The sequence below is a fragment of the Nicrophorus vespilloides genome, unplaced genomic scaffold (assembly GCF_001412225.1).
Source record: "Nicrophorus vespilloides isolate i.1.1-1 unplaced genomic scaffold, Nicve_v1.0, whole genome shotgun sequence".
NCBI lineage: Eukaryota > Metazoa > Arthropoda > Insecta > Coleoptera > Silphidae > Nicrophorus > Nicrophorus vespilloides.
The window spans coordinates 91-27,407 of NW_017098198.1; the positions used below are offsets into that span (position 1 = coordinate 91).

The following is a 27,317-nucleotide window of genomic DNA, read 5'->3' on the forward strand; positions in this document are numbered from 1 at the left end:
ATATCTCAGTGATTTTCAAACGTATTGAAATAGATTTTCAATAACAACATTGAATCCATTTTCTCTCATTTTTTTAGAAAATACTAGGTTGATGGATGGATGGATAGTTCATTATTCACATATTGATTTATAAGTTAATGTTGCACATCAATTTGTCTCGTTATTATGTTTACAAAGTATTTTCTAAAGAATCCTGGTTAAATGATTTAGTTGGCAAATATTTTAAATTCCTTCACATCAGCAGAATATGAATATTTACGAAACCATTTATTGTTGTAATAAAATTATGTAGTATTGATGGTTCCTCAATCATTTCGTCTCTTTATTTTACAAATATCATACTTTGTAAAACATCTTTTGCTTCATACCATAGTTGTAAATGTGTTTATTAAATTTTGACATATTTTTTTTAAATTGTTATCCTTACTATTTACTATGCCTTCATTCAAACTGTCAAATAATGTACTCAAAAAGTTGCATAGTAATGCTGAAGATAACTGTTCCCCATTGGAACAACATATGTTTAACTATAACATAATTTGCATCAGTTCCTCTTACTGTCAGACTTTGAATTTTTTTCTGAGATATATGTCTTGCAGTATATATTTTCATTGATCTTATTTTCCTCAGTGCATCAATATAATTTTGTTTTAATAAATTATTTCTCATACATTTTATGAGATTGCATATATCATGTATGGAACAATTTCACATTTTCCAATTCTTATTATATTTTCCTCAGGTTCATTATTTTCTTCTGTGTATATTCTATTAGAATTTTTTAGTAGTCTTTAAATTGCAGCACAATTTGTTGAGTCTTCATGCAGCAACCACATATCGTATATCTGCTATCCTTTTTACTACTTCTTTCATATATCTTACTAATGTAGCAGATTTTGTTGAGCCTTTAGTACAAATATAACTTGCAGGAACACACCTTGTAACTACTCATCACCATAACGACCTGATCTGTCATTATATCTGATCTTTTGAATCCATCATCCTAAAATCCATTTAGCATATCTGCCTGAATAAAAGAAGCCTTTTATTAATATACTGTTTCAGTGTATCAATTATATATTATCATTTGTACCAGGACTTAGAAATATTTGATAAATATTTATAGCATGATTTACTTTGCTTAAAAATATTGAGGGCTAAAACTTTATCTTCTAAGGAATACTTTTTTTTACCAGCATTCCACAATTGACTTTCAAAGAAATCTTGAACATTTCAGTTGAACTTTTTAAAATATGTAAATTCTTGGCATTCTGCTTTATATTTTTTATTTATTTTTCTAAATAATATAGTCTACTCTGCATTTTCTTCCTGCTATGTATATTATTTCTAAAAGCAGATTATTTCTTGTTTACTTTTAGCATTTACAGGATTATATACATCTTCTATATGCAAACTTTTAACATTTACAGTATCCTTTGGTATCCTTGTTATTAACAACCACTTCTTGTAAATTTTCTATATGAAAATTTATATTGTTTGAAATAATTGTATTAATATCTTCAGCATTGGAAAATCATAATTGAAGAAATTCTGTAATTTTCAGATTACATACCCTCTTTCTTTTTCTTATGTACTGATAATCCATATTTTTCATTGAGAATCAATCGTTGGAAATTTCCTCATAACTATACTGCAGTAATCTTTAGTTTTACATCCATGGACGCTACACATGTAAACCATCCTAATAAAAATTATACATTAATTACAGAGAATAATTTGAAGGAATATTACTTACTTCCTTGTCTGACGCGGAAAATTCTACAAAGTATTCGACGTTAAACACTCATTGCTAACAGAAAAAAACATTCTAGACGAAATATGATCCAATGTTATTGAAAAAAACAAAAGATTTCAAACGCCATTACCATAGAAGTCATAACCAACTGTTTTAAAGCAGCCGCCTATAATTACATACCCATAACCCAAATTTCCATAACTACCTCTAAAGCGTAAAGCGAGTTATGCAACACATCTCACTCAATTGTAGAACAAAATGATCGATGCCTGCTTAATATATATTTTATCTTCAAAATGTGTTTTAAGCAGGCAATAAACGTATTCTATTAGTCTCTATTTTCTGCAAACAAAATCATTAATTTATACAATGCAAAATAAAACTAAATATATTTGTTTTATAAATAATAAGTTTTTATTTCAGTTCTTTGTTAATAAAATATATTCTAATATAATAATTAAAATATGTTATTCATCATTTTCTTCTTGAGCTAACATATACTGCTTATTCCAATCCTTTGGTTCCTTATTGTACATTTTGGCAACAAACTTTAAAATGTCCATTTTTTTCACAGAAACACTAGCCCTGGAACCCCAACTATATAATTTGTGTTCATGATTATTCAATTCAAGTGTTAACAATTTGCTCTTTATCATGCTTTTGTTGATATATTCATTAACATCCCCAAACAACTTATGCTTTTTATTGTAGCTTATTTTCAATGACCCAAGAAAGTCGACCAATGAATTTTCATTGCACACACCATCCATCATAAATATATGAGACAATATCAATATATCCAATATTGGGAACTTGTCACAGGTGTCTTTATCATCAAGTACTTTATTGTAAGGTATACTGCTGGTGACTGTGAATAGTTTTGTAGATGAGGATGACTCGGCCAGTTCTAGATGATAGCCATATACTTGTTTCAGAATCGTTTCAGCACGTTCGAAAATTTCATTGAAGTGCTTTGATGAATTTGGTAAAATATTTTTGATGAGTTCTTGCCTTGTGATATTGGGATTTGTGCCTGCCCTGAATAGAATATATCGTACACACTTGTTGATGCAATCATCCAAGTTATCCTTGTTATTCTCTTTTACATGATTTGATTGTGAAGAACTTGAAGTACCATTCTGCGATTTTTGACTGTGCCAAACGTTTGATTGACTGCTCTTTCTCTTAGACATGATGATATGCACTAGTAGTAATTAGAATATAACATCAAGTATTTAAAATGTTTTGTTTATATGTCGTGTGTTGAATAGCATCAACAATCAGTCAACAATGCTTTTTGATGTTTGGTCTTATTTACATCTGACAGTTGCTTTCAAATATATCCACGAATACCAACGTGATAAAATAAAATGCAATAAATTTTGTGTTTCCTATAAATTTAAAAAAATATATTTGTATACATAAACAATTAAAAAATAATTAAAATGATATAATTATACATTTTTAAATAAAATAAATTAATTTATGTTACCTAAAAAATACGCATTTAAACCAAAAATAATATTCAGGAAAAGCAAATTGATATTTTACGTAACTTGCCTATAAATGAAACTACAATTAGTAAATATTTTAAAATTACGAATAAATAATAAAGATTTTCTTATATTTTTAATTAATTTTCAATGTATATTTCTTAATAATGTTATAATATAAGTAATCTAAAACTTCTTAAGAATTTAGAAGGATGAAAATAGTATCGTCGATGATTCAATCAACGGTAGATGCGAGTGCGTGAACGCAGGTAAAAATCTAGGGGGTCCTCAAGGCCAATCGTTCCCACTGTTACGCAATACAAAGGGGGGAAACACTTGTTGAGTATATTGTTACGATATCTAATAAATAAGCTAGACATGCACGGACATCGCTCAGTTAATAATTGTTATACATGAGGTTATACATTCCTGAATTCCAACAGGCTAGTGGGGTAAAAAATGTGGGTCAACTTTCTCTTCAATTTTACCCACTTTCTTTAAATCTTCCAATTAGTTGGCCAGTAGTAACTTTAGTCCCATACAAGTGCACCATTCCGAAATACAACGAAAAATAAATAAAAATAGGAAACGACAACAATGAATTTCTCGAAACTAAGTCGCGCGTTGCTGCAGAGGGACTTCACGAGAGTCCTTGCAGCCAGAAGTGTCCATCTCAACGGATTCGTACTCAGTTCAGACAGACGACAGACTTTGAGCCACGGACAGAAACCTGATTGGAATAGGGCCGTTAGTGAAGCGGAGAAGATCGTCGGATATCCAACTTCCTTTCTAAGTCTCAGATGGTTGCTCAGTGATGAAATCGCCAATGTTGCATTGCACCTCCGGAAATTGGTTGGTTCCAACCATCCGCTACTCAAAACAGCTAAGTAAGTTTCATATGACCATAGAAATAAAATCTAACTAATACTAAGCAAGACATTTCCACGATCCTTTCTAAAATTATCATTGCATTACAATATGCTATATTACATATGATACGATTTTTCGAGGAAGAGAAATTGTCGAACTGAAATCCCATTGTTTTTCGTTTCAATTATGGAAGAGAAACTATTGTGTTGTGTTGAGCTGGAACAGCCGCGACGAAAATGTTGAACAATTTAGAAAGTTCCCACTTTTTGAATATTCTACAGACAAACAAATATAATTGCCTGGAATAATGTCAAGTATCCACTAAATTACAAAAATAAACATTGTTTTTGTATCCTTGGGAACATGCTTTAATATAACATATTACACTCAGGCCAAAACGATTGCTTCATAATAAAGTAATCAAGTTGTTTTCTTAGTATTTTTTGCAATTGACTGATGTAACATAAGAAAAGACGTATATTTTAGAATAATTTATTACAAATTTACAGTTTTTTACGCACTAGAAACATTCAGTCGTCACATACCTATTAGTATTTACAGTTTGTTTTACTCCCAAATTTATTATGGTTCATGAGTTCAGTTCCAAAAAACTGCTTTACAATATAACTAAAATTTTGAAAACAGCAAATAAAAATAGTTTTATAAATATAATTCTAATAAAGTTGGTGAAACTTTTTTAAAACAATGTAATTTAAGTACAATTATTATTAATCATATGTAAACAAAAAGTTTAACTTATAATAAATATTGTCATTATGTTAATGATAAAAAAATAAGAATTTAATGGAAGTATTTTAATAAATACAGTTTTCATTTGTGATAATGTGAATGATAATCTGCCCCCAGAAATTTTTTCGTTGACGCCTATGGACTGAGTGAAAAGTCAAATATCTTACGTCAATTATAACCTTTAAACGTTTAAATTTTTCTTATACATTTTTTAATGATATTGAAGCAATTTATAACAATTGTGGGAAAAATATTGAAATTTTCATTCAATTCTACTTGAATAAAAATTTCAAATATGCTTGGCAAGTTAATTTGTAAAGTATGCCTAAATTATGTCATAATATCACGTATTATTCTAAATTGCTTCAAGAATTATTAAAATATGTATAAGAAATGTATTGGCGTTTGAAGTTTGTAATTGACTTAAGATATTTGAGGTTATTCTCAGTCAAAATCAGTGGCGTACATAGCAACAAAACTATTATTTATAATTAATGACCCACCGGTGGGTCATGCCGTCGTCAATGTGTTAAGTCGAATAATAAAGTTATTGTATAATTATTATTGCTCGTAATTAAACGATTGAAGTTGCTAAACAAACTTGAATTGTATAAAATATATCTTAATTCTCGTATTTCTACTTTAAGTATTTATTGAACTTTGGAATAACTGTTTGAGGTTTATTTTATTTAATCAAATTTATTCAAATATTTAAAAACTTGCGATTATTTATTACCCAATGGGGAGTTTCTATATACGATATAAGAATAATTAATGTTTTAACTTTTTTTTAAACAAAATATAATTGGAATTTTCTTTTTTACTGATGTATATTTTGTTTTAGGGGTCTACTTTACAATGGAAAAAATAATATGCAAGCCTGGGGATTGATTGTCTTGTTGGTGTCCAAAGCAGCTGGTCATACAGCCGACATTCCCGATTTGGAGCAGGACAAGGCGGCTGGAGTATTGCACTCGCAGAGAGCTTTGGCGGAGGTGACCGAGATGATCAGGACAAGTCATTTGGTCCATAAAGGCATGGTCAACTTGCAGAAAAACACCGAGGAATCTGGAGACATGGTTTTCGGTAACAAAATTGCACTGCTCAGTGGCGATTATTTATTGAGTAATAGCTGTTCGGAATTGGCCGGTCTGAGAAACCAGGAATTGGTCGAGCTGATGAGCTCGGCCGTACGCGATTTAGCTGAAGTCGAGTTTGTTGGACCACGTGATAAACAGAACAACCCACTGCCCGCGAAGCCCAACCTTGAGAAGGTTCACCAAGTGACACAACCATGCGAGAACGGTATCGAGCCGTTGGTCGTGAGCGACGCATTGGGGAATCCCCAGGCCGAATGGACTTTGAGACACGTCTTGAATGGAGGCAGTTTGCTTGGAAAATCTTGTCAAGGCACATTAAAATTGGCCGGACATCCTCTCGTTCTCCAAGAACAAGGTTACCTCTTTGGAAAACATTTGGCATTAGCTTGGCAGGCGTGTCTGGACCGTGAACCTTTTCTTCCGAGTTCTTCGGGACCGTTCAGTTTGGTCTCTGCCCCGCTCATGTTCCAATTGGCTCATGATCCGAGCTTCTATTCCGAAATCGAAAAGGGAAAAGATTCTGTCGATGACGTTGATTACGAATTTATAAGGAAAACGGTGATGACCGGGCCTGGATTAGAGAGGACAAGGACATTACAGAGAGAACATTCGGCTGCAGCCATTGATGTACTTAACCAGCTTCCACACTCCGATGCAAGAACTGCTTTAGCCAATATCATAGCTGCTATGGAAGATTTATAAAAAGAAACATGACAAATCATTCAAAACGACTGAAAGACATGGATTTTTGTTATTGAAAAATTCTTTATTTATTTGTTTTTATTTAAACGATTAACTTTATTTTACAATTGGCAACTCGTGTATGCAGTTTATGTACATATGTATTAGTTGTTATATATATATATATATATATATACAATACTTGTGTCAAATGGATGTAATCTTCACTTAGTTGGGTTAACACGGGTAATTAATGTAGATTTCTCTTGTCCAAAGCGCGTTAAATTCAATTTTGGGGCTGTAAAGACGATTTAGCTAGAAAGAACAATGTTTTTATTACTGTTTATTGCATATTTTATATTTATTTTATATACACGTTTAGTTATTAAGTAATCCGGTGCAATGTACTTTATAATTTTAGGTCTATTCTAAATGTTACCATTTATAATTTTGACCAAATTGACGTCCTAGGATCAAAGATTTATATACATTTATATTATTATTATTGTTATATATTCCTCTTTAAAATGTATGATCGCCTGTCTTTAGTCATCGACGATATTTCTTATACGAAACATATTTATATAGAAAAAAAAAACAATCCCATACAATAATTGCTCAAACAAAAAATTATAAATAAATGCAAATATATTAATTTAATATGCTAAAATCTGTAAATTGCTTGCATCTGTTGTTTTATATCTATGAGGTCCCTAGTGGCTGCTTCATATTACGTAGTATCGTGCGCAGTTCTATTTTTTTCTTGCCGAACGTGGGACATCGTGCTTTGGCGTGTGGATTATTTTGGGTAATACAATTCTACTAATAATCATATTAACTGTTATAGTCAATCCTCAGCAATGAATTTTGTAATAACTAATTTTGCAGGAATGTGATTTATCATATATTCGTATCATAACTTGTTTTGTTATATCTTCTATCCAGTTTGTGTATTGATTAATTTGTTATGTAATACAGTTTTCTATTGCTTCCATCTCGTCAGTACGAAAGCACCACGAGAGATGGCGCAACTGTATTGATCAGCGTCAATTTCAATTGTTCTAAATTGTTATAGTCGCTTGTATCACAAAAATCTAAGATTGAAATCTGATACGATAAAGTTGGTTCGAACTTCAAAAACTAACAAAACATTGTGGGAGCCCGCCGAAATGGATAGAAAAATATCCAAGAGATGTATATAAAAAAAATGTTCACAAGCGGTAGTCACCAATCTTTTTGTCCTCACGGACCACTAAACTCAAAATATTGAATCACGTGGACCACTAAATTTAAAATTTTTAATCTTGCGGCCCACTACCATGATTTTGTTCCATAAAAATAGGATTCTAAATATTAAATGCAATGTAATAAGGCGAAAATTGTAAAAAAAAAGTAGAATCAGAATACAGTGGAACCTCGCTTAACGAGCACCTCGCATAACGAAAATTAACGATTGTATAAACAGAAGTTGTTATGTTTAATTGAGAATCTAACATGAACACTAACAACTCGTTAACCGGTTTTTAGATAATACCATTTCAAACACTTATTTTTTTTTAGTTGGCATTTATATTTATTTGAAGTAACTACTAAAGTAAAATAAATTATTGATAATATAGAATTTGACATTTAATTTATAGTTTTACAACTACATTTTTGTGGTTAAAAATTAATGAAAATATAATCATTCCTCATTATGTGATGCACATTAATTAATCATAACAATTAGTTTCGTTAATAATTAGTAAATTGAGCATTGAACACAGACATGCAGATAGGATGCTCCGTGTACGGAGTACATTTAATTAAGTAGTTAGTGGGCAATCAATATTCAAGAGGAGATTCGATAAATATTTTGTGTTTCATGTTTGTGCAATGCATAGTAATATAAATCATACATAACTAATGAAATATCAATTGACAATGTTAATTTTGTATTTATTTATAAAATATATATTAAACAAACTTGTAACTTTTAAAATTATATTACACTATATCTTATTATTGTTTTATTTTTGAACTGAAAATTGTATTATTAATAAATTATTTTTGTATTAAATATATAGTAGTTGTATTCTTTACAGTTTATGTTTAATTTCAGATTTAAATACTGAAATGTATCAGTAAATCATGATGTCTTCAAAGCTTTTTCGTGTGACTCCAACGTACTGTATAATAGCGCATCGCTATATGCAAGCTGTACATCCTACCAAGTTCGAAATATCACCAATGCATAAAGAGAAAGTGAATAGGAATAGCATCGTGAGACAAGCGGAAAAGGTTGTAGGATATCCGACATCATTTTTGAATCTTAGATGGATACTGAATGATGAGGCAGCAAATTTGGCTATGCATCTTAAGAAACTCATAGGAACCAAACATCCTTTACCGAAAATAACTAAGTATGTATAATTTCATATATATTAACTCTCATTGTTATTTGAAAGGCAGAGCTTGAATTAATGCATGTCCTAATTTAAAATATTCAAACATTTTATTAAGTATATTGTTAACTAATTGACGATATTCATTGAAAGATTTCATGTAGCAAATCAAATTTACCAAATACTATTATTATATTATGATTATGTTTAGCTTTAATGTTTAATCAAATTTTAATTAAATATATTTATTTTTGAGCATATTCATATGTAACATTAAAAAAAAAATCATCGTTTCTGCATTCACCAATTTAAATAAAGTATGTTTGCATTATTGCAACATGATATATATGTTGCGGTGACATGAGTATTTGAAATGTTTCATTTTGTAATATTATATTTATATATTTTTACTATAAGTGAGATGCTTTGTTTAATTTCAGAAACTTTTTATTTTCAAATGATTTGCCCTCGTTGGGATTGGTAATCCTATTGGTATCTAAAATGGGTGGCTTGAATCCGGAAGCGGAGGAAATGGATTGCGATAGAACTGCTGGTCGGTGTTAAAAATGGCGTTTTATTAGGTATAGCATATTAATTGTATAAATTTGCTTAGGCATCCTGCACGGGCAAAGAGTTTTAGCTGAGGTGGCGGAAATGATCCGAACGAGCTTTTTGGTACATCGAAGCTTATTAAAAGTGGAGGCCGGAAGTGATGAGGCGGATGATCTGAGCCAAGGAAATAAGATTGCCCTCCTGACCGGAGATTACTTATTAAGCAAATGCTTCAACGATCTGGCTCTGATTAGGAATTCAGATGTGACGGATATTATTTCGACGGCAACACGCGATTGTTCTGAAAGCGATTACGTCGGTCCTTTCGATGAGAAGAACCGAGCCATCCCCGCCGAGCCGAATCCTGTATTTCGGGATGCTGCCGAATACTTTGATGAAAATTACCTCGATCCCGGACCGTACAAAGTGAATGAAATCCTTGGTAGTCCTCGAAACGAATGGGTGCTTAGGACTGTTCTGAGCAGCGCTAACCTCTTGGGAAAGTCATGCCAGGCCGCTATGATATTAGGTAATCACGGCGCCGATTTGCAGAACGCCGCGTATCAATTTGGGAAACATGTTGCGCTCTCGTGGCAGGCGAGAATCGACTATGACGATTTCTTCGCCAATTCCGGAGGGATTAATTTAGTCTCGGCACCGGTTATGTTGCATCTGGAAAAGCATCCGGAATTCTACACGGAAATTAAGAACGGATGTTACAACCCTGATGGCTGCGATTATAGCAATATTAGGCCGATTATACTAAATGGCACGGCTGTGCTGGAGACCCAAAATATGTGCAGGGACTACGCGAGACGAGCCTCCAAGAATCTTGACTCCTTCCCAGACGGCGACGCCAAAGATGCCCTGAAGAAAATTATCAACGCACTATGAACCATCCAGAATCTCTATTCATACAGTCTTATGTTAATTTTATACCAAAGTTTTTTTTTTATATTAGATCCATTACAAAATAAATTGAGTAATTAAATTATTCATCTATATTACTTAAAGTACAATACATTTGAATAGACCAAATGACTGTAGTTACTTAAAATATATTTAAATTGGAAAAATATTTAGTACGCATACAGTAAACTCATATCATCCAATCAATCTCAATGCGCTTTCATGACACATTTGAATAGCTCTTACACTTCTGTGCCGGTTGTATCGTTCTAGAAAAGTTAAATATCGTTACTTTGGTGGTACTGGTCTAATAGTGGAGGCCTCGGGCTAACATTGTTCGAGGGCCCCCAATTAACAAAGTTTGGGATAGTTGTATTTATTGCAGCCTATAAAGAAAATGCCTAAATCTGCCCCTTATTACCTACCAGTTTGTCCTACCTACCATGATCAGTCAATCTGATCGGTTCAAAGATTTACGATATTTACAGTAGTAAAAGAGTAGGCCCAATATCCAATATTCAACAGCAAAATTATCATCTTCTACACATTTATTACATTATCTTTGTCAACATATTCGAAACCTGTTAATTAATAACTTTATTTCTCATATTTTTAATATTGTTTTTGTTCTTCTAATATAACTTTTGATTTTAACTTAATTTACGTCAAACTTATTTGCGTTTGTTTTTTATCCAATATTTGTTTTCAAAAGTATTGAAATCACATAGACATAATACAAATATTACAAATAATATATTATTGGAGATTAATAACCATAACAAGTTAGATTTAATTAAATTTTCTAATTTCTCATCTACAAGACTGTTGTACCTCCAACAAATTACTTTAATTGTTCTTTGAGAAAGTGACTGAAAATTAAAAACAGATGCTATTATATATACTTCAATAGTTTTTTTAAATATCTGTATTACAGATTTAAATATATATTATTTAGAATATATCCTTTATGTATATTTATATCCTTTTGGCAAAATTTTAAAAATATAGTTTAATATAAAACAAATTTAGAGGTTGCAAGATGCAAGAAAATTTATATTCAGTATTTCAATTATAATTATAATAAATATAATTTATTTCATATACGTTCCTACTTACAAACAAACTGCCATGGACCGCATTCTTATCGCCAATTTAAAATTTATTTTTGTATGTTATCAAACTTAAACATGCATTTTGAACTTCCGTTTTAGATTGCGTTTATTTAAAATATAAACAATGTTTAAAATTTTACATCTTATGGTAATAACAAAAAAAATAACTATTAATAACTATAATATTAATACAGTGGCATGGTAATCGATGGTGTAGCGAACCAGGATTGTGGACACTTGGAAACTAAGACCCAAACTTTTATGATTTGTTTTAATGATCGTTTACGGATCCATTTGCTTCTTGCTACACCTTTGAATACATTCATTTGTTTGTAGCAGTTGTATTTGAAAAGATATTTTTGTTCTTCTAAAGTGCCATATGGGAAATCAGTTACGCAACTAAGTACTACCCGTATATGTTACTAAACTTTTATAAGCTTACTTAATTTTTAATGAGCTTATCTGGTAGAAATGTTTAATGATAAACAAATTACTACATAAAATGGACATAAAGCAAAACAAAATATGTATGTACGTGCACATATATGCGTAATACGTAATTTTCTTACTATAAATAATTTAGTGATTCAGATATATGCATATATCTGTGATAATTGATTACATACTGCTTAGCATAAACAGTATAATTTATTTTCTATATTATGTTAAGCATCAATAGACTTTACAGAGATTTTAATATACTATTTGTATTCCTAGCATTACGCTAAACAAATGTACGCTTAGTTGTTGAGCATCCCATGTGCATGAAGGTAATAAAATATAAGTTATATATTATTCTATAATACTACAAATTTAATTGATTGATAAAAATCAATTAAAATTTAAAGTTATTTTAATAAATAATTTCTATCAATGCATGTATATAAAAAAAAAACCTTGAACTTGTTTCATTGTCAATAATAATTTATGTATGACATTGCAGTTTTCTACTTTTCTAATTCAGTTTACTATAGTGTTTCTAAATACTACGATAAAAATATCCAATTTACGGTTATTTTCGGTTTCTTCTAATATCCTGGACTGTTTGAACCCGGAAAAAATATGATTTACTAGCCGCACAAAATGAGACTTGATTGTAAGAAACGAGAATGTATGTATAAATAAATAATTGTGTGTATGATTTTTGTAGAACCAATTTTTATTTAATCATTAAAAATTCAGTGTGTTTGAAATTTTCAAACAGTAAAATAGTCAATCCGGATTGATCGAAGCCGCACTATTCGAGGTGTTGCTGTACAGAAAAAAAATGTTTTATTGTTTCTATCAATGAAAAAGTATAGACTGCTATGAGAGAACATATAATTACGAGACATAATAAGTTATGCAATCGTATTTATACAGTACATGAGGAAACACAAATAGTATAACAACAAAATCCTGAAAAATATTTAAAATTCGAAAATTTACAATTTCTTTTTTCAATTCAATTAAAATATTTTCTATTATATTCATTATATTATATTATTAGTTTTTTATTGTTTGTTAAGTTTTATATTTATATTTTGTTATACTTAATTTTCAATAAACTTACTTAATCAATTGCTTCCTAAAATTTACACTTTACAATTTGCACTTTGTTTTCTTATCGACAATTAATCCGCACAAACTAAATAGAAGTGTTATGTTTCTTTAATTCATGCTAAAAGCGCTTATTTATTCCATTTATCAAAACTGATGTATTATTAAGTTTTGCGTAATATCTACTTATTTTAGCATTTATTCTTGGTCGTTTCTTATAAATAGTCGTGCTGCATACATTGAAATTACTTCTAAGTCTGAAACTAAGCAGTCTATAATCTGTTTACATTATAGTGTATAAAGCGATAAGATATTTTTATTTACATGCTGCTTATCGCTATGAATAATATCTAAAAGTAAGGTTAAGAAATCATTTACTTATAATACACTAGACATGCATCATAATAAATAAATGTTATAAGTTCAACTATAAACACACTTCTGGTGTTCTATGAGTGAATCTAAATAAAAGGTTACCATATCAACATATGAATATAACGTTATTATAAAGCCTGTTGTATTTATTTCTATTAGATTATCCAAATATGTTACAAATGTTTACAAAATTCTCACGAGGCGTAGTGTTGGTACGCGAATTGAGACGATGCGATGTGTTCGTACGCGAAATAAATTATTTTAATGTGAATAACGATTGGAAAAAAGTTACGAAGGAGGCGGAAAATATTGTTGGATATCCTACATCATTTTTGAACCTCAGGTGGATACTCAATGATGAATTTGCGAGTCTGGTGGGCCATTTCAGAAAACTCATTGATACGAATCATCCCCTTCCACAAATTGCAAAGTTAGTATAATATGTGTATATATTTCTTGAAAAATATTTTTTTGTTACATTAATTATATGCTTTCTTCAGAGATTTATTCTTTAAGAATGATTTTCCATCATTTGGATTAATTATACTATTGATATCCAAAGCCGGAGGGGTCAAACAAATCGCAAAAGATATGGAAATGGATAGAACTGCAGGTAAATTGAGCTACAAATAAATTAATACAATAAATTGATTAATTATATTTTAGGAATTATGCACGGTCAGAGAGTTTTAGCCGAAGTTGTCGAAATGATACGCATGAGTTTTTTGATACATAACTCTGTAATAGCAGTAGATGCTAAGTGCGCAGATGAGAATAACCTGAATTACGGCAACAAAATTGCATTGCTGACCGGTGATTACCTGTTAAGCAAATGCTTCCATGACCTAGCACAACTCAATAACTCAGAGGTTGAAGAATTGATGTCCTCGTCGTTCAGGGACTGCGCGGAATGTAATTTCTTAGGCGCGCTTCCCATGAAACACCTGCATCAAAATAATGTTAATTATTTTACGGAAAGTAATATATCTATTGGACCGTACAAGCTTCAGGACGTTCTGGGAAGTTATCGTGACGAGTGGATTTTCAGGACAATTTTACATTCAGGCAATCTTTTGGCGAAAGCATGCAAATCATCATTAATTTATGGAAATCATGACGTGCATTTGCAAAATATTGCGTATTTATTCGGAAGGAATCTTACGTTAGCCATGCAAGCGAAAAAGGACTGCGAGGAAATTTTAAATGCATCGGACAAGATTAATTTATTATCGGCACCTGTTATGTTATATTTTCAAAAACAACCACAACGTTATGATGACATACAGAAGATATCAGATCAATGTGATGATATTCATAGTTTTAAAAATGAAGTATTAAATTGTACGGTAATTGAAGAGACCAGAGAAATGAGCATGGACTTTGCAAAGAAAGCTGCAAAGAATCTTGATGATTTCGATGATAGTGAAAGTAAAGAATCACTATTACAAATGATTGAAGTTTTAATAAGACAAGATGTTAAGTAAATATAATTAATATTTAATAGAATTATTAGATAAATTAAATATATATGTATATAAATAATAATATTTTAGTTATAAATATTTTATTTGCAATAATTACTTCCATTCCTTACTTTTCATGTTAATTTATTTATTTGTCATATAGTAAATCTAAAGAAAATCTTTTGAAGTCACATAATATTTTAACTGATAACCAGATGACAAATCAGAACAGTGCCAAAATGTAACATCCGAAAAAATGTTAAGTAATAATATATAAAGTAATGATATATAAGTAATTTTATATTTAAGCTTTCTTACCAATTTTTTTGTTTATTATCTATTTTTAATAGAACTTCAATTTTATTTTTCGTTATTCTGTTTTGTTACCTTTATATAGAATTCTGCTTATAATGACAATATATTATTAATCAAATATATTAATATGAATATACATAAAGAGCAATGTCATCTAATAAAAAGTAAACAAATAACAAATGTATTCTATATTATTTTTAAATATGTGAAATATATTTGTTTTGTATAGTATTTTTTATATTTATAAGTTTGGCGTATTGATCATTGTTTTTATTTAAATGGTGACAGCAAATAATTGAATGTTATTCACCATTGGCATTACTGTATAGTACTTGTCATTTGACAGTAAATATTGACAATGTTTGGAAATATAGTAATTCGGTGTTTGTTGCGGAATATGAGTATATGTAGGTCGTATTTTCAAGATGCGAAATATCTAAAGTCGAAGGACATAGTGAAGGAAGCGGAGAAGATTGTAGGATACTCGCCGTCCTTTTTAAATTTACGCTGGTTGTTCAGTGACGAGATTGCCAACATAGCCATTTATTTGAGAAAGCTTACTGGTACAAATCACCCTATCATGAAAGTTGCAAAGTAAGTTACATTCATTATGCCGCATACAAATTTATGATAATTGAAAACCATTTCAGAGATTGCCTATTGAAAAATAATAGAAATCCGTGGGGTTTAATAGTGCTATTGGTATCGAAGCTTGGCGGATTAGCGGTAGGGACGGAAGTTACAGAGCGTGACATAACTGCGGGTAAAATCAATTTCCTCCTTTTTTAACGTCGGATTTGGGTGGTAATTATAAGCATGTGCTTAAATGTAATGCGATGAATTTTGAGCAGGTATTTTGAGGGAACAGCGCGTCCTAGCTGAAATCACCGAAATGATGCGGACTAGTGTGTTAATTCACAAAGGGATCGTATTAGTGGATGAAGGAGATGAGAGCGCGGATGTACTGAAATATGGTAACAAAATCGCGTTACTCAGCGGTGATTATCTGCTCAGTCGGTGTTACAGTGATTTAGCTGGCTTGAAGAACCAGGACGTTGTCCTCTTGTTCTCTTCCGCGTTAAGAGATTTGGTCGAGAGCGAATTTTTCAAGCCCCTCCCGGCAATGCCGAAAGAACTTAATGATGATATGGCTGAAGATGTGCTGGAATCTAGAAATCTTGAAGGCGTTTTTGGGAATGCAAAGAATGAGTGGATTTTGAGAAGTTTGTTGTCTGGTGGTAGTCTTCTAGCGAAAGCGTGTCATGGAGTTTTGATGCTGGCGGGACACGAGAAGGATAAGCAAGATATAGCTTACTCATTCGGACGTCACTTAGCTTTAGGTTGGCAGGCTGGACTGGAGGTAGAAGAATTTGTATATGACGGGAAAGTGAATGTAGCGTCTGTACCAGTGATGCTGCATTTGTTCAAAAATCCAACATTTTACGAAACTCTGATGGCTATGGATTTGGAGAGAATTAGAGAAGACGTGAGGAATGGTAGCGGCATAGAGGATGCGGTTGTGTTGAAGCAGGAATTCCTTCGGAAGGCAATCGATGATCTGCGTGGATTCGATGATTGCAATGCAAAATGGGCCCTGGAGAGTATAATTGTTAATTCTCTGTGAGTTAAATTTATTGTTTCCGTTTTCGTTGTGATTTACTGCCGCGTTGGACGATTTGAAAACAAATTGAGAAAAATCTGCATTCATTTCTTTTTTGATTATTTACGACCGGGGAACAATATTGTCCCACGCTGTGATCTCCCCCCGTTTCGGACTTGAAATTTTTATTGTTTTGGCGCTGCGGCGTTCGAAATTCATATTTATTTTCTATATTTCTATTTTATATATCATATATATATAATTCGCTTTTCATCTCTCGGCCAAAAAACGTCAGTCGGACATAAAAATCTTTTATATATGGCACATACATAGGCCATTACTTATTCCGAAAGATCGAGGAGGGAATGGGAATGGGTTTGGGTGGTTGCGGGCATGACTTTTTCCTCCTCAGTTCCTCTTCCATTGTTTCCCTTTTTGCCGAGCCGGAAGAGACCGATCCACTCCACAATTTATATGGTTTGTCAACTATTATTACATTTGCATAAATTTTATTGTTTTTCACAAATAACAGTGTGAGTAACGACCGTCTCGAGGTAACTTTTGCGGATAATAAATTTCGACAGCTAACTTCTAAACGGAGACCAAAACAACACTTCATTTTTATTAAAGGAAGTTCACAGAATCCACTGGAACAATAGTAATAATAATCTTTATTGTCTTTTGCAACTTTCTTTTCTTATATAAATCCGTCACTAAACATTCACCTTGAAAGAAGTATTTTTCCTGTACTTTTTATACAATATTTTTTGGTAATCATGGACAAACACGTAAAAACTTCCGTTTGTCAATAATTAATAACAGATTGCATATTTTCTAAAAAAAAAACAACAACAACAACAACAAACGTGTTTTTTAATATAATCATCTTTGATATTTGACATTTACGTATAAATCATAAATTATATTTCACAAATTCTTACAACATTTAATTATAGCTGCAATGAGATTAGTGAAGTAAGATGAAAGAAAATTTCTTTCTACTACGTTTATATTTCTTAACCTTTTAATTTTAATACCATTATATAAACATTATTATAATATCATTTGTTTTAAGATAAAATGGACTTGGTAAGTAGTTAAAATAGATTTATGGGTTAAAAACAATTGATTAATATAGGATAAACAACTGAAAATAATAATTAACAATTTATACAAATAAGAAAAAAAAATGCAAAATAATTTGTAATTATATTTTCCAATTATTTTTTTGTTGTTTATATTTACATATTATAGTAATATAATTTTGAATGGAGATTCATGATATTAACTCAATTTCCCGTTTGATGTTTACCAATATTACACAATTATTAATATTACTAGAATAAAAAATCTATACGTTAAATCCACTGTATTTTTATTTTAGTAAGACTTATGATATAGAATGGTCGATGGTTTGTTGACCTAACGAACCTAATCCAATATTTTTTTATGGGACCATAAATAAATATTGTTATTATTATTTTAACTTTAAATTGCAAGCATAAATTCATAATGTTATAAGTAGTTCGAAAGTATATTCAATAGCGAGCACGTGATTTGCCAATAAATCTTTTTGCTTAAATTAGCATTTTAAAAAGAGCACCGCTTGCACAAAACCACTCGATCCCGTTTATTATTATTATTTCTTCTCATAGCAAAAACTCAATCTTATTAATTTTATTGCCGGCATTGCGGACCCATTTTTCTTGTCGTAAAATTCCAACCGCCGCTAGAAAATCGACGCGTTTTCCCCAAGATTTGTCACTAGAAGAATAACAAAAGAATAAATGAACACAAATTGCACGCATCCTTTCGCCTTGATTAGGGATTGCTAATGTATTAAATAATTATTTTAATTACTGGATATGTTCGTGTGCGTAACACATTTATTACGCAATAATGGATGATGTGTGTAAGTGGAATGAAAGACAATGTAACGAAATCTATAGTTATCAATTTGGGTATGGAGTGATTGGATTTATGGGTTGTATTATGTCGGGTAAAGATGGTTTTGATATATTGTGAGTGAAATAGATAGAAATAGATATGTAGATAAAAGGAGAGATGGAGAGAGATAGGGAGACAAAGGCAGTCCGGCGATGCAAACATAAAATGGCGGAGAATGCCATAAATAAAAGAATTTACGTTCATGCAAAATGTTTGTTTTACGACGAATTTTAGGACGTGATACATACATTATGCATATGCCTGGGCGTGTTCTGCCTCAGATATATTAACATTCGCGACCATTTAAACTTTCCGACCTGTGCAACGACATCAGCAGTATTAAATAAAATACAATTAACCAAATTGGGTCTCGTGAATCTCTACAGAGAGACGGATATATCTTCGCTCTATATGTTCTCACGCGCTACAAGATGGAATTCTTATTTATGGATTTTAACATGCGAGACTCGCAAATCGAATATCAAAAAAACTTCTGCTATCTTATATAAGTTTTCGATATCTTTAAGTTATAAATAATGAATATAAATCTGAAAAGGCTCGGACGTAAAACAAAGAATATATTTATCTAAAAGTATTATTTTTGTATGGCATAATTTATTTATTGTATAGATTGTATTTATTTTTATTTTGTTATTTCGTCTGAAACCTTTGCTTCATTTTCTATTGCGAATGCGGATTGTTTCAGTGAAAAGCTGATAACTGTTACTACTATACATGTTCAATAAAATAAAAAATAGTTTGTTCAATAATATTAAATATAAAGAATGAATACAGTATAATAAAAAAAACTAAATATTAGGATGGCTAGCAAAAAGAGACAAACTATTCATTTCAATAGAACAGGTAGATAGCAATTATAAGCTTACAAACATTGCTAATTCGTTATTATAGCGCGAAGGATCACCAAAAGGACATAAAGTATAAGAATTTTCTAATTAACGTTTTTATTTATTAAAGCAAGTACATATTTAGGCATGGATACACTGTCACTATCCTTTCTTTTATAATTAATTCTCCGACCATTTAACTTCATATTTCACACTTAAAAAACATTTGATTAAAAATAAATATATTTTTTATTTACTATAATCAGGAATTTTTCATAAAGTTTTCTTGATTTGATTTGATTAATTTCCATTTTCTCTCCTAACTGTATGTTTCTAATTTAAATATTTTGATATTATATGTTTTAATTCGAGCATTTTTTTTGCTTTCTCATTAAAAATTGTCCAACATAATTTCCTTCACCTAAAATTTTGTTTATAGCCTCTTCTTTTCTCGGCCATTTGAAAATTCCTCCATTCGTTTTTTATTCAGTTTATTATTCGCTTTCATTGATTTTATAGCTAATCCAACTAGACTAATACTTATGAACAATTTTTCTGCTTTCTAATTGTTTTGTACATATTTCCCTATGATGCCGATGCGAAGGTCATATTTGGTAGAATTGTGCCTTGATGCCACACAGAAGTTGGTTGATATCCCTCATTCATTCATTCTTAGTCCCAATATTGTGGCTGTGTGCATCTTAGAATCCGATTTCCCGATTTTTTTTATGGAAGTTTCTAAAACAACATTCTTAATGCATCTTTGTTCAATTCAATATTATTATATGCTTATCATACTAAATAATTTTGTATCATTAAGAGAATTCGAAAAGAGATTATTCTTTTTTGGACTAGCTTTCAATTCTGCATTAAGTTCTTTTTAACTAATACTCTTCGTGAATTGGCATTGAGCTAAAATAAAAAAAGAGAGGTAGATTTTAGAATATCAATTCAGGAATTCATAACCAACGATTCACTAGGGAAATCTATGTAAACGAATTCATGGATAGAATTCTTACATTATTATGGAAAAAAGGCGACTTAAGGGATTTTGGATATAAATTTATTGTTGTTTAAAGAAATAAAATGTTTGAGTTTTCAATAAAAATATGAATCCTTAATATACATGTTCTAGGCGGAAGTTAATGCTTCTATAAACATTTATCCAGCTGTGATTAATCAAATTAATTAGAAATAATGGAAGAATTCAATTAGAAGGATCCAAATATAACGTTCCAATTTTAGTGTATGTATTGCCGAAGCAAGTACTCCAAATATAACGACATTTACTGCAAACGTTTTGGTTATAAGAAGATAAGAATTAACCTTTTTGAAATTATTGTAAAATAAATAAATAAATATATTGAGAAATGCCGAAATAACTGTAAAAAATCCAAATAAACGTTAAAAAAAACATTATATATAAACGAATCATTATCTTAATATTTTTTATCTTGTTTAATTTCATACGTTTTGGATGTAGTTATTTATGTAATTATAAAATTGTTCCAATAAATATTTTTATTATTAATTTTATTATCAACTATGACCTCTTTTAGTTCGATTCCACTTTGAGGTTTCTTTATTATATAAAAGTTTGATGCCTTTCGGCTATTTACAGTGATTGTCTTCTGTTCCTGGCCGAGTCCGAGTCCGCTTTGTTATATATCGGGTTAATAAGAAGTATTTTTTTTAGTTGTTATTGCTAACACATATTATAAACTTGTGATACCAGACTTAAGAATTGCCAAAAGAACTGCAGCAGTGGAGTATTGAAAGAAAGACATTTTACATATATACAAAAATATTTAAATTATGGAATAAAATATTGAAAACATAAAAAATATAAAAAAGTTATTTCTCAATTTTTTGGAATGGATACGAGAAAACGAAATATGAGTGATGTAAGGTCGGTAGAAATTCCACCACCAACACAGCAAGAAATTTGTTTTGCTATCCTCTTCGGATTTCGACGTCAATTGAAGCCTATGCAAGTTTTGGAGGAATGCCAAAATGCTTATGGAGTGAACATACCATTACTTATGACCATTTCCAAGTGGTTTCGAAGATTCCAAACCGGGCATTTTTCTGTTGAGGACGAATCACGTGATGGTCGCTCGAAATCTTTCACCGATTCAACTGGGCTTGAATGCCATGGCTGTGTCGAGAATATTAAGACACGTGTTCGTTTTGCCCAATATTTCTTAGAAAAAATTGAAAATGGAGTCTAGCACCTTTAGGAAAATAGTTACAGGTGATGAATCTTGCTTCTATAAGTACAATCCGAAAACTAACTCCATGGTATGGAGTGCAGAAGGTGCAAATACCACAGTTAAATAAAGAATACAAAAATTAGCAACAAAAATGATTGTGTCAATTTACTTTACCAGGGCAAACGTGGTAGCTGCTATACCACTGGAAACTGGCCAGACGGTAACTGCTAAGTTGTATACAGAAACTTGCTTACCACAAGTTTTCAAAAATTTGCTGGGAAACCAGAAAAAAAAGGGGAACTTCGTCGCTACTTTTTGCACCACACTGCTAAACCAACAACTTTCTTGCGCTCCCTGTCATCAATGAAATTCGTCCAGCACCTTACTCCCCGCACCTAGGGCCGTGTGATTTCTGGCTGTTTCCGAAAATTTAAAAAAAATGAGGGGAAGAGTCTTCACTTGAAAAGCAACAAAAAACCGATTTTGAGGAATGTTTTGTGGTGTGAATGTGGTGGCTTTACCGACTTAAATATATTAAAATAAAATTGTTTTTTTTTCCAGCCAACTAAGCGAATTTTTGTTAGACCTCACGTTTATAAATATAATTTTAAATATAATATTGTTTGCTCTCAATATGTGTACAGTTATAATATGTATTATTTACAAATAATTTGTATATTATTCCACAATTCACAAGAAATAAAACGACAAACACAATCATTTGTACAAACGACTATGTATGTCAAGTATATAAACTTAAGTATTTGCATAATACATAAAAATATACATTTAACCTAGTTATAGCACTTTGTCCAATTTCTATTAGTTTTGCATTTTAATCCGGAGACAACAAGTCTAGAAATGCCAGCGGATTCCATAACATTCACTTGACTTTAATCATAATGTATTGTTTATTATAATTGACAGTCGGTGTTTGTACGACATGGCACGATCTAGATATTTAAAATATACATACGTGAAAGAGGAATTATTTATTACCCTTCACTAAATACAAGTTAATACACTTAAACAATAATTCCACAATATCTCACCCTGCTTTAAACATGGGTATTACGCTCCACACTAAATATAAGTGACACCACATGGGACTATGTCATATATCATGTCGGCTTTCAGATTTATTAACTTTTAGAGAATCCTAGTTTAATGAGACATTCCAAAGAACGCAATTATTAAAATAATTATTTATTTATATTATAATATCTTAACAATAATTCTTTTAACAATTGTAAACGCACCGTAATATAAGCTACATTTTAAATACATTGTTACTTTATTAAAAAAATGAGTGGATCAAGTATAAGAAAACGAACCTATAATATTAATAGTGAATAAGAGGAATCATAATATTTCGTCAATTTTTAAGATGCAGTGCAAAAATTGTAATGTTGAACGTCATTTCCCTATAATTTATGTTATTTTAATATAAGTTATCCACTTAAATCACAAAGAAGAAGATACATTAAATAAAATCAACCCTATATGTCCAACAGTCGGTCGGTTTTCACTAAGTCTAAATATGTCAGACGCAGTGTTAAAAGAAGAATCAGCAATACAAGATTTACATTTGTCGGATAACATGTCATAAGAAGAAAAACTGGAGCTAAACATTTTGGATCTTCAGAACGAGATTGAATTTTAGCAATGTATAAGATGAAAATATAGTTGACAGAAACAAATTCCCATTTTTTTAAAGTGTCATAAAAGATAAAATCTAAACATGAGCAGGAATATCGTCATATTCTCATAATTATGAAACAAATGAAATGCAGTGCCAAAGATTATATTTACTTTGAAAATTGTATTTTTTATAAAGAATTTTTGTACCATATAAACTTATAATTATATATTGTATATAAGAATATAAATAATAAATTTTATTTTTGGAATTAATTAATTTATTTTGGAGGTCAAAAATATTGGAAGTTAACACACTTTTCTCATCAAGTGACACCGCACCCGAGTTATGTCCGAATGTGGACACACCTATTCCAAAAGATTTGCCATCACTGTTCTAGAATGTGCTTTTAGATGAAAAAAGGTAGAGGAACCCTGATATAAGTATTACTAACAAATAATTCATGTTGATGTCATAAAAATATAAAAATAACCTAAGGGAATATTGTTTGTTTTCATTGCTATTAAGGTTTTCTAAATCTTGAAAAATAAAAAATTCTAACATCGCCATCATTAAACACTTTCAAAACTTATTGATTTAGCTATATGAATAACTTCATTTCTAATAATTTTCTTCGTCTATTATAACTTATGACTATGTTTTGATATTGGGCGTTGGCTTTAATATTGCGGACTTCGTTATCAGATATAATGTAAACCGTGATATGACTGTTCTTGCAATTTCTCGAATATTTTGACCTAATTAATATTGTCGCGGAACGGTAGAACATTTCTGCAAAACATAAGTTGAAGACTGATAAAGAAGACCAACGTATCATAATATATTTGGTACGAAGGTATACATGCAAAGTCGGTATAGGTTTATATTTATTTTATATATCTGATTTACATAAATATGTAAATATTAGTAATGATATATAATTAGTAAAACGATTAGCAGAATTATTAAGGTAAATTAATATCCACTTTTTAAATGCTGGATATTTATTACACGGTTTTAATATAAATGTGATGGCAAAGCTGATTTCTTCGTTATTTATTCTTTAGAAGTATCCGAATGAAGTGAGAATGTTAATAGGAGTTTGCTGAAATTGATTGATTTTAAAGCTGGCTTTAGCCCTCGGGTACTTTATTAAAGCAAACGAGGGACGCGAAACAGAGCTAGACAATATGTGTATAAGGAGATCAAAATAAATTTGCAATGTAAATTGAGATATTGTCGGTGCTCCGATGCCGGAGGTTCGGATGTAGTAGGCCTTTTCCAGTCTCTGCAGGCATCACCTTTGACTAGATCCCAATAGATCTACATGACAAAAGCATCTGCCACAATGCAAACGGTGTATTACGTAAATATTTACGTACATCCAAGAAGAAGTTAAGGTTGCATTTTGCGATGCGAGTGGTATTTTCGCGACTGCTCCACGGGGCTCGTATTTAAATGAAAGAGTCCCTTCCCCTCTTCACCCTCTTCATTAGGCCGCCCGCAATCAGTGCACGAAAACAGTGTAATCCGAGTAAAGCGACCGTCCCCTATCCTGCTCTTAACTATTTAAATCGCCGCCACCGCCGCTGTCTCTGCACGTCTGTATTTAAAGAAATCCAAGCATCTCGTCACCGTTGCGCTCCCTTTTTGCATCCCTAATAAACTTGGATTTTACGCTGATTAAGATGCTTACACTTTATTATAGCACTTTCCGCAATACACAGACTTTATATAATTTAATTTATTAACTATTTGCTCGGAAGAAAAAGGCCGAAACTTGAACAAAAAAAGGCCAAACGATGGAGATGAAATACGAAATGGGTTATATGCAAATTACTTTGAACAAGAAGGTCATAAAAAAAGGAGAGATGCAGCAATCTTCCATGATGTGTTATTATGAAAATGGAGCCAATTTCATTCTAGCATAGATGATATATATGTATGTAGATATATTCGTATTGCATTTATGTATTAAATGTGAGTGTATGTATGTGTGGGTGTAAGTGTGTCTTTTAGGAGGCGACTAATTTCGTATGCACATCTAATTACAATTCCTGCAGCGGATACAATAAAAATGATGGTTCTACACAAAAGCGGAGAAGAAGTTTCTTATTGTGCAATTACGGAATAATAAAACACGCGACAGTGGAAATAGACTCTCGGGCACTAAGTTGTTTAAAAGTCTAGGAAGCATAAAGGATGACGGCTGGAGGAGGAAGGCTGTCCGACGGTTTTATGCAACGAAACACGTACCGTATTAACATCTTACTTTTATCCTTCGTCCTCTCTCCCATGGGGCACAATAATTAGCTTGGATAATTTTATTCGTTAAGAATTCAACAGCTTCTACCAGGATTATCCACATTTTCTGCCGCAGTTTTATTCGCAAACATCTGACGTTATTTACGAGCTTTATTCTTCAACTACTATTAGTACGAATTGTATAATCTAATGTTTGTCAAACGTTTTTTTTTCTTGTGTGACAACCACATCCATGGATTTAACTGAAAGGTTTTATTTTAGTTCCATAATTGCTCATCTTCTAAGCGATCTTCTGCGTTAAACATTTCTATTTGCAAAACTAAACATTGCTGAAGATCTCATTTAATGTTTACATTTAAAAAATAATACTTCAATGGTTTTTCTAAAAATATTTTTATTGTCAATTTTATTACAATTGAAAATTCGGTAATTACTGAATAATAGTGGGTATATTTTATTTATGGGTATTATAAACTAAACACTTTGATCAATAATAATACTGGTGAAAATGAACATAATTAACTAAAAATTTAAAAAAAGTATTCGAATCTTGTAAATGTTAACAATATTCTATAATATTCGTTATATAAATAATAAATGTAATTTTGAAAGTAGATACTTATTGTTGATAGGTCAACGTAATGAAAAATAATTCTAATAATTCTGATGTCAAGAATCATCTGAAAAATTATGATGATTAATAGCAGTGCCTGGCGAAGCAATGTCCAATCGAAGTATTGCCATTGTTTAACATAGGTCATCTTATTTATATCATTATCGCATGGCTATAGATGGGTATATTGAAGATCCAACGCTTCAATATTATTGTTGTAGGGAAGTTATCCAAAAGGTTGACCAACACATTTGCATGCGAATCAAGCCTGTCTATGTATTTCATGGATAAATTTTTGGCAACCTCCCATTCTCTTGACTCTAAAGTTCTGGTACAGTATCCTACCTGCGATGTATCATTGTGCAAATGATATAAACAGTCATTTAGATTAGAATATTTTCCGTAAATGATCAGCTAGCAATATCCCACAATAGAATACCGTATGTCCAAACTAGTTATAAGAAACGTATAATTGACGCAATAATTAGTTACAAGTGCCCAATTGGAACCATTCCTGAAAGGTATTTCAGTTTCAATACAATCTTAGTCTATTCGTCAAATTCTCTATCAATTCCAAGGATGTGTATTATAAGATTTCGAAATAGAATGGTTTTCCAGTGAAAGGGAGGATGAGAGGAGAGTAAAATGGACGAACTCGAAAATAATTGGTGAGAGTCTGTAAAAGGGCCGAGGGAATTGTCTACGAGTTAATGCATTTTAAGCAACCCCGTAATTGTGCAAAACAAAGGCAGTTACTTTCGTTTATTTGTATTTGGGACGTCTCCTCGTTCTTTTGTGTTCTAAGCATGGGGAGATATGAATTATGTATTCCGTTTTGTTACCTAACATTTCGTTGTTGCTTACTTTTGTGATTTTCGCATTTGCTGCTAAAA

The 27,317-nt window shown here is 31.0% G+C and overlaps 4 protein-coding genes across 4 annotated transcripts; 3 read left to right on the forward strand and 1 right to left on the reverse strand.

Annotated features, from left to right (window-relative positions):
* Positions 1-2,184: 2,184 nt before the first annotated feature.
* Positions 2,185-3,075, reverse strand: LOC108561887 (non-structural maintenance of chromosomes element 3 homolog). The gene has a single exon (XM_017920003.1). It carries the CDS (start codon positions 2,947-2,949, stop codon positions 2,224-2,226), a length of 726 nt encoding a protein of 241 aa, XP_017775492.1. The 5' UTR covers positions 2,950-3,075; the 3' UTR covers positions 2,185-2,223.
* A 421-nt stretch (positions 3,076-3,496) lies between these two features.
* Positions 3,497-7,286, forward strand: LOC108561889 (decaprenyl-diphosphate synthase subunit 2-like). The gene is made up of 2 exons (XM_017920005.1): positions 3,497-4,136; positions 5,714-7,286. Exons 1-2 carry the CDS (start codon positions 3,847-3,849, stop codon positions 6,669-6,671), a joined length of 1,248 nt encoding a protein of 415 aa, XP_017775494.1. The 5' UTR covers positions 3,497-3,846; the 3' UTR covers positions 6,672-7,286.
* Positions 7,287-7,359: 73 nt separating this feature from the next.
* Positions 7,360-10,564, forward strand: LOC108561890 (decaprenyl-diphosphate synthase subunit 2-like). Its single transcript, XM_017920006.1, has 4 exons — positions 7,360-7,458; positions 8,752-9,052; positions 9,475-9,587; positions 9,648-10,564. Exons 2-4 carry the CDS (start codon positions 8,781-8,783, stop codon positions 10,478-10,480), a joined length of 1,218 nt encoding a protein of 405 aa, XP_017775495.1. The 5' UTR covers positions 7,360-7,458; positions 8,752-8,780; the 3' UTR covers positions 10,481-10,564.
* Positions 10,565-12,360: 1,796 nt separating this feature from the next.
* On the forward strand, positions 12,361-16,923 carry LOC108561886. The gene is made up of 7 exons (XM_017920002.1): positions 12,361-12,377; positions 13,681-13,951; positions 14,022-14,134; positions 14,188-15,001; positions 15,711-15,893; positions 15,950-16,062; positions 16,151-16,923. The coding sequence occupies exons 2-7, from the start codon at positions 13,692-13,694 to the stop codon at positions 16,921-16,923; spliced, it is 2,256 nt and encodes a 751-aa protein (XP_017775491.1). The 5' UTR covers positions 12,361-12,377; positions 13,681-13,691.
* The last annotated feature ends 10,394 nt before the right edge of the window (positions 16,924-27,317 follow it).